This window comes from Bombus huntii, chromosome 8 (genome assembly GCF_024542735.1).
Source record: "Bombus huntii isolate Logan2020A chromosome 8, iyBomHunt1.1, whole genome shotgun sequence".
In the NCBI taxonomy this organism is placed as follows: domain Eukaryota; kingdom Metazoa; phylum Arthropoda; class Insecta; order Hymenoptera; family Apidae; genus Bombus; species Bombus huntii.
Window position 1 is genome coordinate 3,199,139 of NC_066245.1, and position 12,586 is coordinate 3,211,724.

Genomic DNA, 12,586 nt, shown 5'->3' on the forward strand with positions numbered 1-12,586 from the left:
CTGTTACCTTTCGTTCAAATAAATCAATTCAATATGCGAAAAATCCTTCTATTGTAGATCGTTGGACACAGTTACGTTTAGCTGCGGTTCTAGCGATGCTAGTATAACAAGATATACAGCATAACGTGAACAGCGCGTCGTTTTGCCTACGTTTGTTACGATTAATGATATTTCGAAGTAAAATTAACATCGAACGTTTTTCGAGATTTTATAAGAACGCCACGCGTTAGTTTGGTTAATTTATAAATGGCTGAAATCAAAACTGACGTACATACACGTCGATCTCATCGATTATTCTACTCGAATAACCAGTTGTATATGACAGTGATAAAATTATAAGGTCAACCAAGCACCTGATCTTGTATAATATCAGAATGAACACGAGGTTCTCGCTTGTGACCACATAAACCACATAAAATTTTTAATTGCGGTAATACCGTAACCGTGTTTTTCCCTTCTAACCTGGCAAAATGGACGCGGCACGCAGAAAGCGTGCTAATGCGTCGCGAGGGAGACGGAAGTGGAACCGTCCGAGGAAATGTACGCTATCGTAAAAGAGATTTCATCCGCGTAATGCAAATGGCTGGCGAAAGGACCAGCGACAGCTCGTTGAAAGACTCGTAACATTTAGTTTTCTGTTCCCCTCGCGCCACCTTCTCTTTTTCTATTTCTTCTCGCCCGCGTATCACCAAATACAAACAACGAAATGAAAACGCAGGAACGCGACCGTGTTATAGTACGATCCAACGAGGGAAAAAATGACGAGGAGTCGAGGTGGGAAAAAGAAAGGACGAGAGAAGGAATGAAAATTACCAGTCACGATTTTCTCTTGGTTTGAACGAAGCAACGAAAAAAAATAATACACTGGATGTGACGCGACATCATCGCGCAATTTCCTCGGTGGCGTCGTCACACCGAATTGAAAGTTCGTTTGTCGACCATTTGCACGTGAATTTCACCGAAATTCCACGCGAAAATTGCTTATTAATTTATTCTTCGACGTAACGATCGATCTCCCCTATTCTCGCGTTATTAACTTTTTCGTGTGACGAAACGTTAATCGAAAACGACGTTTGATGGAAGAAAAACAGAATCAAAAAATTAGAGAAATACAACGATTCAGAAAAGTCTTGGAGACAATTTTTACAAATATAATATACGCGTTATATGAAACATCTTGAAACTTCATTAACGTTGCAATTTATGCCGGCTCGTATATTTGCGATTATTATTAAAGAAAATTGTTTTGTCTATTAAATATTGTAAAAATTAACAATTTATATGAATATATTTCATCGTTTCATAATAAAAACGCTACGAACTTCTCGAATAACCAAATATCTTCAAATTTTCAAATTCATTGCGCCATTTTATCAATATAATCGTGATATTTTATCAATATGAGGACGTATCGTGTCTTATTACATAATGGAGCGCGATATAATGCAGCGTATTATCATAATAGAATAACGACGTCGTTAAAAATCGCGTTTTCTTACAACGCCGACGAAATTTCAAAATATTTTGTGCCACGGGCATGATATATTCATAAAAAATTCATAAAAAATTTCTCTGAGAGATCAAATACTCGGATGAGCCACTACGAAAAGAAATAACAGTGACTCTCTCTCTTTTTCTCTGTCTCTCTCTCTCTCTCTCTCTGTTCGTCATATTTGCGGTTTGAATTAAGACGAAATGGGACATAGGTGACGAAATTTTTGAGACACGGCGAATTAATTAGAACTCCTTGAACGACTGGGTTAATTAACGCGGACACTATTTTCTGAAATTTTAATTAGCATCAGGGGAGCCGTACAGTTCCGAGAGAACGGAGCAGAACCATCCGGAGAGGGAATCACCGATGCTGGAGAAAAATGCGAGAGACAGCTCCTCGAGGAATTACGAGAGCGTGACAAAATTACTTGGATAATTTGCGCCATGCAGAGAAAGAGCCTGATTAATTGCGTAAAAGTTGCGCCGGCACGATCGACCTGGAAATCTCGGCAATTGAGTCCGCTGTCGACTCGCGTAGTGTTCCTGTCTAGTGTTCAATAATTCGAGGCAAGAGTTTCCGTTGTTTCGATGATGCAACGCGTTTCTAACAAACTTCATCAACCAGTCGTGTTTTTATTCCTTTTTTAAAAAGGAAAAACATCAATCCATATTGTTAGTTTAATTACTAATAAGGAATCGATGTCAGACGGAAGCTAAAAATTAGTAGAAAGATAAGGTTTATCGTGGCTCCGAGTAAGCGAGAATTTTCGCTGCTTGCGACGATGCAACGCGTTTCTAGGAAATTCAACGAACGTGTTCCTCTTCCTTCTTTCATCGAGAATAGTATATGAAAAAAGTGCGGTTAGTTTAGTTGCTAATAGGAGGCAGGGGACATCAGAAGGAAGGTAGAAATTGATAAAAAGATAGGATTTAATGCTCCGCTGAGTGAGAACGGGCTGGCCAATGTCCTGTCCTCGTACGCACGTTTTTAAACCACACACGTGACAGCCTCCGCGAAGCGGCCGACGTTTAATTAACTAGAGCACGCCAGACTGATGTTCAATTATGGAAAAGACGTCGGCGTAATTGTACGAGTATTCATGCTGGCATGACACGAAATTTGACAAAATTCCCCGCAGTACTAATTACGACGTTAACATACTGCTTTTTCCTATGTTCGTTTCTATAAGATGAAATTACTTCCGCTTTAGTCAATGTCCCTATTACTTTTCAGAAGTAAATTCTCCACATTGATACTTATATTTCGCATAGCTGAACGTTAGAACTAGGACACAAATAAATAGAATCGATACATACTTTTATTCGTTTTACCAATTTTTTGGATTTTGGAGAAATCAATACGAAGGTTGCTGTTCAAATCGTCCTGGCTATTATTTGGTGGTTTTAGCGTTAATAAAAGAAAATTCATGATGTTACAGTCACTCTACTCGATTACTGGCGGCTAGTACACTGAGAACGGTACTCGGTACGAGGAACTTAGCGGAGATCCTCTCGGAACGTGAAACCATTTCCCACACCATGCAGACGTCTCTGGACGAAGCTACGGATCCTTGGGGTGTCAAGGTCGAACGCGTGGAGATGTAAGTACACTCGATACAATGGCTAATCGAAACCTGACGCGGCGAATTTCTTCCTGCTGGTTGAAAGCTTCGTTCTTTAAAGCATCCCAACAACCCTTAAAAGCTGGAACATCCGCTTTAAACGCGGCAAACAACGAGCCCACGATTCGTAACGAGTAAAGCAGGCGTCAACCATGGTTGTTCGCCGAGGTAAAATCGAAAAGTTGGTTAAAAGGAAAGCCGAGACGAGTTCTCGAAGAGATACTATGTCGTTCGTCACCGAATTAACGTCCGATTGATCAATCATCGTGCACGGAATCCCTATTTACGTTCGAAGAAATGTTCTCTGCTGCTTTTCACAGACCGCCGATAGTCGATTGGAAATCAGCTTGGCTAAATACAATAAAAAATCAGTCGCCGTGAAGAAGAATGGTTCGTGGCGTCGTATCGATCATGGCGAAACGAATGAATGCTTGATGTATAAGCCAACGATAAATACCATCTCACGCGGAAGAGAGTTCAATCGACGCGGTTACTCTACGATGCGAGTATATCTCGTTCCATTGAACTTGCTGGAAAGAACATACGATGAAAAATGTGTGTCATCGAGATGTATCGACAACCTCGATGAAATCATTCGACTTCTACGGTGGACGCGATATCGGGGGAATTTTCGATTTCGTGTCAATTTACAGCGAGAATGCGAGTTCTACTTTATTGTAATAACTATCTGAGAAAACGAAAATGATATCTATGTTTGTTTAAAAGTGTTCTTATTTCAGTTAGATTGAACTTTCGGAATATAGCACAATAGTAACGTGATGCATGTTGGAAGGTAGGAACAGGTGGGGTATAATTTCAGTTATGCTTGCGCGCGGTCGCGTTTCTTTGATGCAACGAGCTTAAGAACGTCGAGACGTTGAAGAATACGTCCCACGGGAAACGAGAACCACTCTGGTAGACCGTGATAACTCGATGGCACTCGAGGCTGTGCATGCACGTAGTTAAATACTCGTATGTCCCGGAATCGTCACAAAGCTGAAACCGTGCTATCTTTTAAGAAGCTAGCTCAAGAACTATCCTGAGATACCAGTCGCGACGTGAAAAGCTGCTGCGTTAAAATACCTAGACTATAGCAGAACGAATATATCAGACACGAAATATTTTATTTTCCTTTCATTTATTTCAATTTAGTTGAACCGATATCTCGATCTTTTATTATTCTTCGTTATTCGTATTACGCTTGATCCGATCGTAACGTTTCCTCTCGTTTCTATTTTCGATCGATAACTTTGATATCGCTCATGAGAAATCTAAATCATTTCAATAGTGTCAAATAATATACAAGTATATTAATATACAAGTATGGGGTCTAAGAGTTCACTTGCAACTTCAATAGCTTTTCTCAAATCCTATAACAAAATCAAATTGTTATTTTCGAGCCTTTTCGAGCCTATGAGAAAGTGAAGTGTCAAAGGGAAGTTGGTCTACGCGATACACGGTGAACGTAACATGTTGAGAAGGGTGCGTGCGCTACGTGAACGCACATAAACGCCAGTATTCGAGGGTGGCTGCGATCCCTCGACGAGATGTACGAAAAAGAAGAGCCCTAGTCTCGACGTTCATAACGTCGCGCGCCCCAATAGGAAGAAGACACTGATGCCGTCTATTTCTAAAGATGAAAAAGGTTCGAGTACCTTTCTAAAGAGGCCCTTTGCGAGGACGTGAAAGACCTGCGAGGATCACTGTACGAGTGGCATTCATATCTGCTACTTCCTGTCGGGAGAATGATATTTCTTGCGATGTTAAGGTGGAAGATCAAATTCGAATACTCTAGATTTTGACGCAGCTGATTTTATGACCACGCTATATCCTTTCCACCTAATACACGTCCTAATAGAATTCCGTCGCATGAAATTTGTCGAGATGCAAACAGATGCATACGGATCGTTGCGGATAGTTGGAGACTTTTAATGATTAAGTGGAAGAAAGCAAAGTCGGAAGTCTATTTATACCGCTGTCAACTGTACCGGATGGCAAAGTGCATTTTGGCAACGTATGTATTACATAAAATATCGTCGCACTCGTATATTTGGATTAACGTTCGCAACGTATCTTGTTGTTTTAAAAATGACCATCGTCTGGCGAATGGAGAAACGTAAAAGGCAGACGGAGTGCATTTTTATTTCCGTCGAGTGTAACTAGCCAAAGAAAGCCGTGCTTTTTTACCTCGACCTAAAGCCACTCTTAAATGTATAAGCCGCCACGTATAGCGTGCGAGCGTATACGAGGCGTAACTCCGCTTGTCGACGGACAAACAGATACGATAATCGCGGAATTTTTGAACCGTCTGCGACACCTGCCACCTCGCCGCGTCCTCGCGAAAATACGAGATACAAAGTTGAAATTATTCCAACCAACGAACTCCGATTAACTTCCTGCATTAGGCAATGTTAACTTTCAGAGTATGGAACGTGGTGTCCGGCGACCGGCGATTTAAATAAAAATTATAATATATAGGATGTTTGGCTACAGGTGTCCAGGAAATCTCAGGAGTGATTCTTGAAGCCAAAATAACACGGAAAAATTGCAATATCGATTGCTTTGTTTTTTAGTTATCGACAATTAAAAATCAACCAAAATATCCCTGCACACGGGCAAACCTCCTTACACGAACGAAAGCAGGTCAGCCTAAGCAGCGGGACGCACAGTGATCCTCAAATCGAACGACACATGACCATGATATTTAGAGACGTTTTGCAAAAGAAATGATAGATCGAACGTTAAATGTTTATCGATGGAAATCCGTAAGGTCATATCGAAAATCACCCTATGAAATTTCCAAGTAGAAGGGATTAACATTTCCTCTAACCCTATGACTCCATAATTTATAAATAAAAAAGCGTATTGCGAATGTTCCTAAAAGGTATACATAGATGAATTGATACGAACACCTAGTCAGGATCGCAGCCAATTAGCTCGTATTACTTGCCATATAACTAATAATTATATCAGTTATACAGTTAATTGCTTTGCTATATAGTGATACAATTAGTAATTATATATCAAATAATACTGATTGCCCGGGTCTCACCACGTGGAGGTGCTGCGAATGGAGACCCACCCTATCCGCGACCCATCCATCCTCCTTTTACGTAAAAAAATCTAAAATTTATCTATCATCAAATAAATGCTCCTTTTGGTATTCGTTTGCACAATGTTCGAAGCACACAGCAAAAGGAGCTTTAAGAAGAAAAACCGACGCAAAAGCTAGAAACCTGACTAGGATTCATGAAAACGTGAAATCTACAAATTAATCTAATTGTAATTCCATATGGGACACTGCTTCATATATATTCACATATATATATATGTACATTAAAATTTTCGATTTTTATTGTCGTGTGAGGGATGAAAATTAATTGATTTTAATTTACAATTATAATAATTAATTATGATTAAGAGTTAAACAAAAGGGACAAGAGAATAAGATGAAATATGTGCCATATAGAATTAACTACTATACAACATATAGATACATTCTATAATGCTATGCTTTTACTACCACACCATGCTTTCACTACGATGCCATACTTCTTACTGCTATATCAACCTATTTACTACCTACACCTTATCTACTTACTTAGATTACAACCTCAAAGTAGCCTACCTAACCGTAAATCACACGTACGTAATAATCTAAATGTAACAAAGGAAAAGGAAAGGGACATCGTATGGGGTATGACTCCTCATGCCTTGATATCACAAAACACCCTCAAACAAGTTCTATCCGCGAAAGATTAGTAAAATTCTATAAAATATGTATAATTATTGCCTGATTGGTAAGGCTCAAACATTATTTCGTAATATTAGCTTCTTTCTTTAGTTCACTTCCTTTATTTCTCTCATTGTTTTGAGCCTTAAGCATGCTACATATTTCAGATGCTATGAAATATTCAAATATGTAATTGAAATGTATTTTTTGTAAATTGATAAATCAGAAACAAACTCATTTACTGGGTTAGTATATAAAAGAAACAGGAATCTCTAAAACGAAAACATTTTATACATAAAACTAAAGTACTAATGATCAATTAGATGAAATTAGTCTTGATTAAATTTTAGCAAAAATAGAGAATCATTTGTATCTTTTTAATCGAAAATGGGAAGATTGAGAACAAGAATTTTAAGTAATTAAATTTGAAATGAATTAGAAATTGAAAATTTCATTTGAATACTAAGATGACAAAAAAATCGATTATTATAAAATCACATGCTTTGTCTTTTAACTTTTATTAGCTGTTATTTCCTACAATATAGTGATTTTCCTGTCACTAAGACAGAGATGTTCTTGGGGCGACTTACAAATCCAAAGAGTTGTATAGTGCTCGCTGACCCGCACGCACAGTTGGAATACGTGCGAGCGAGTACGACACGCGACAGTTTGAAAGAACTCAGTGATCTCGAACCGATAAATCGCGAGTATAATTTCTCCAGTGGGATTAGCGAGGGAAGAGAGACGAGATTTCTCATTTTTCGTTCCAAGATGGATAAGTATCGCAGTACAGAATGGGCTAACAATACACTTAACGCAGGTATCTAGCTTCCGATTAATTAAGGCTGAAACCCACACATCGCACGATGTCCAAAGGTGTCCAATGATGTTCAACTGTGTACAACCGTGTCCTATGGCGTCCCACGGTATCCCACGCTGCAGTCTAGTCTAGATAATCCAAAATTCTGTTGGAGGCTTTTGGAGATCCAAACTGGACCTACGGTATCCCACGGTGTCCCACGGTGCAGTCCAGTCTGGATCATCCAAAATTCTTTTGGCGGCATTTGGAGATCCAAACTAGACTGGTGCGTAGTTCTTAGCTTGGCATCGTTTTCCAAAGATTAATCAACTGATTAATTTTTGGAAAAGGATGCCAATTACCAGGTCTCACCACGAGGAGGTGACTACGCACGAGACCCGCCCATGGGTTATGTAACACTACACATTCGATCTCGACATTCAACCTGTTGGCAGAATGTCGAGTTTTGACTCTACTTAACCATGGGCCTGCGTATGGAAATAGTTGTTTCGTAGCCTAACTGCGAAACACATATCTCCAACGCAGCGCTTACATGAATCTTTACAAACGTAGAACAAAGCCTACGTAACGCAACATCCATCTCCCACACAACGATTACATCGATCAGTACAAATATCATACAATAATTCGCATCCCTACTGGCAGCATTCGGTATCAAACACACATTTATCTAACTTGAAACGAAAAGAAGAAAATGTAGCTACTGACACTGTATATACCATTTCGTGTCTTGCAGAAGGGACACACGAGTCGCTGTACTAAACTGCTTAACGTTCTACTTTTGCGACACTATAAGATATTGAAGATATTGAAAAGTTATAAGCTCTAACGTGATCTCAATAAGTTTCCCTTAAAAATGGGAAAGCAAGAAGATGCCGGATGAATCAGATGATAAAGGAAAAATCGCAGCGCGCCCGAAACGAACGAGATCGCGATCTCTCGAAAGAACTAACAAACCTACGCGACGTACCCTCGTACACGAGATAACCCCGAGGTTCAGCGGAAAGCCCAAGAATTGACCGTAACTCGATTCCTGTTTCGCCGTTCGAAACTTACACGAGTCGCAGTCGATGGCGCCGACCAATGATGCCAGTGATCCACTGGTAATTCAGCCGTGGATCCAGCGCATAGGCCAGCAACTTAACACACTCCAACTGAACATGTGGAACCCGGGGATGGACCGCTGAACAGGATTACGAAGGCAAGAGGCCTCAACTGAACAGTGGGGTCCACTCACGGGGAGGGACCGCTGAACAGGATTACGAAGGCATTGACCTCAACTGAACAGTGGGGTCCACTCCCGCGGGCCCGAACAGAATTACGGAGGACGTGAAATTGCAGGTCTCTGACCGAGTACCAAAGTACCAATCGGACAGGACTGCAGATCCACGACTGAATCCCCAACAGATTCGCTAGCATCACCGGCGCGACGACAACTCCCGCGATCCGATGCGAACGTCGAGCAGTCGTCGAGCAGTCACCAAGACAGAGGTGTCCTTGGGACGACTTACGAATCTGAAGAGTTGTCTAGTGCACGTTGACCCGCACGTACGCGGAATACGCGCGAGCGAGTACGCCACGCTACGGTTTGAAAGAACTGAGTGATCGCGAACCAATAAATCGCGAGTACAATAAGTACTGTGTGGTAAGCGAGTGAAGGGAGACGAGATTTTTCTTTTTTTCGTTCTAAGGTGGATAAATATCGTTGTACAGAATGAGCTCACAATGCACTTAACATAGGTATCTACCTTACGATTAATTAAGACTAAAACGTACGCATCCCACGGTGTCCCACGGTGTGCAGCGATGTCCCGCGGTGTCCCACGGTGTGCAGCGATGTCCCGCGGTGTCCCTCGGTGTCCAACGGTGTCCAACGGTGTCCAACGTTGTCCAACGGTGTCCAACGTTGTCCAACGTTGTCCAACGTTGTCCAACGTTGTCCAACGACGTCCAACGACGTCCAACGACGTCCAACGACGTCCAACGACGTCCAACGACGTCCAACGACGTCCAACGACGTCCAACGATGTCCAACGACGTCCAACGGCGTCCCACGGTGTCCAACGGCGTCCAACGGCGTCCAACGGCGTCCAACGATGTCCAACGGCGTCCCACGGTGTCCAACGGCGTCCAACGTTGCAGTCCAGTGTGGATCATCCAAAATTCTTTTCACGGCATTTGGTGACCCACACTGGACCGACGATGTCCCACGTTGCAGTCCAGTGTAGATCATCCAAAATTCTTTTCGCGGCATTTGGTGACCCACACTGGACCGACGATGTCCCACGTTGCAGTCCAGTGTAGATCATTCAAAATTCTTTTCGCGGCATTTGGTGACCCACACTGGACCGACGATGTCCCACGTTGCAGTCCAGTGTAGATCATCCAAAATTCTTTTCGCGGCATTTGGTGACCCACACTGGACCGACGATGTCCCACGTTGCAGTCCAGTGTAGATCATCCAAAATTCTTTTCGCGGCATTTGGTGACCCACACTGGACCAACGATGTCCCACGTTGCAGTCCAGTGTAGATCATCCAAAATTCTTTTCGCGGCATTTGGTGACCCACACTGGACCGACGATGTCCCACGTTGCAGTCCAGTCTAGATCAACCAAAATTCTTTTCGCGGCATTTGGTGACCCACACTGGACTGACGACGTCCCACGGTGTCCAACGATGTCCCACGTTGCAGTCCAGTGTAGATCATCCAAAATTCTTTTCGCGGCATTTGGTGACCCACACTGGACCGACGATGTCCCACGGTGCAGTCCAGTCTAGATCATCCAAAATTCTCTTAGAGGCTTTTGGAGACCCAAACTGGACCGACGGTATCCCACGGTGTCCCACGGTGCAGTCCAGTCTAGATCATCCAAAATTCTTTTGGCGGCATTTGGAGACCCAAGCTGGACCGACGGTATCCCACGGTGTCCCACGGTGCAGTCCAGTCTAGATCATCCAAAATTCTTTTCGCGGCATTTGGTGACCCACACTGGACTGACGACGTCCCACGGTGTCCAACGATGTCCCACGTTGCAGTCCAGTCTAGATCATCCAAAATTCTTTTCGCGGCATTTGGTGACCCACACTGGACTGACGTCGTCCCACGGTGTCCAACGATGTCCCACGTTGCAGTCCAGTTTAGATTATCCAAAATTCTCTTCGTGGCTTTTCGTAATCCAAACTGGACTGTATTAGAGTGGTTCTTAGCTTGGTATTGAATTTTTGTGCAATGTTTGTACTTATGGATGTTGAGGTTTTCCAAAAGTTAATCAACTGATTAATCTGCGAAAACGATTACATCTATCAGCACAAACATTGTACAATAATTCGGTACCGTACTGGCATCATTCTGTATCAAAGATACATTTGTCTAACTTGGAACGAAAGAATGGAAATGAAACTATTGACACTGCATATACAATTTAGAGTCTTGCAGAAGAGACATACGACTCGTTGTACTAAACTTATGAAAATATCGAAAAGTTATATACTCCAACGTTACCGCAATATGCTTCTTTTAAAAATGGGGAAACGGGAAGAAGCCTGAACAATCAGACAATGGAAGAAAAATCATTTGGGTATCTAGCATACATATTTAATATGCTATGAAATGTTCATATATGTAATTGAAATCTACTTTCTGCTAATTGATAAATTTGAAACAAACTCATTTACTTGATGTGGTATATGAAAGAAACAGGTATTTTTAAAACGAGAACATTTTATACATGAAAAATAAACTACTAATAATGGTTAATTATAGATCAAATTACTATTGATTAAATTTTAGCAAATATAGAGAATCATTTGTATCTTTTTAATCGAAACTAGGGTTACGTTGAAAACAAGAATTTTAAGTAATTGAATTTAATCTGAATTAAAAATTCACTATGAAATTCGAATATTTATAAAATTCTACATTACTGTTAAAAGATTGAAAATATCGCGGTCGAAGAAATGTTAAAAGTTATGGTTCTAAGAATGAACAATCACCAGCGCTAATTCCAATTGCAATGAATTAAATTTTAAAAAATATTTTAAGCTTTCATAGCAACATTAAGATATTTCATTATAATACTTTGTTGCGCATGAAATCGCTCACAGTTTCAAATATGTAAATCTATATATAATATACATTCGTAATAAATTTCTGTATCTTAGCAGTTATGGTAACGTTAACGCTGACAAAGAAATATGTCTTATAGCAGTATTTTCAGTAATAAACGTGGTAATAAGGGGCGCTGAAAAGGAAACAAAGCAGTAGCCAGAAGGGCTACTAAAACTCAATCGTATTCCACTCTATATAAACCCGATCAACACGCCGAGAGTGGAACTGAATATTCTTATTTCGCAACACTAATTTACTACTAATATTTATGAAGCAGAAAATTCTCAAAAACAAACGCGATGAGTGCTTCGTTATATCTGCAATATCAATTAATCTACCATTAAAAAAAAAAAAAAGAAAAGTCTGAACATACCCGATATTTGATACGCAACGCTAATAAGTATAAATCTACGCACTCGTATTTAAGCAATACGCAACACTAATAGCGAGAGATAGAAGTGCAACCATTTAAGAGGTTGCTAATGAACGATCACACTTGTACAGCTCTTGCAGCTGTATGTGTGATCCAGGAACAGTGTCCGACAATTGCAGTCGGAGGGTTTGGGCATTTTGTAAACGCAACTCTAGTAAACAAAACGCGATCATTCATTATCGCAACGCTAAAGGGAAAAATTAATAGAACTCGCGATGGAACATTATCGCAACGCTAACTCTTATAGTGAATTTAATAAAAATTACTATTTACTATGTGAAAAAGCTACTTTGAATATTCTCGTATTGCTACTTGCAATACTATAAAATTAATTAAAAATTAACATATTTATAATCTAATTTTAAACAATAGAA

At 40.6% G+C, this 12,586-nt stretch overlaps 1 protein-coding gene across 2 annotated transcripts in view; it reads left to right on the forward strand.

The window, feature by feature from the left end:
• The window catches only part of LOC126868256 (band 7 protein AGAP004871-like), a 49,840-nt gene that overhangs the window by 4,782 nt on the left and 32,472 nt on the right, over positions 1 to 12,586 (forward strand). For both annotated transcript variants that reach the window (XM_050623541.1, XM_050623540.1), the window contains one exon: positions 2,934 to 3,095. In XM_050623541.1, the coding sequence (XP_050479498.1) occupies positions 2,934 to 3,095 (162 nt within the window). The remainder of the gene's footprint in view (positions 1 to 2,933; positions 3,096 to 12,586) is intronic.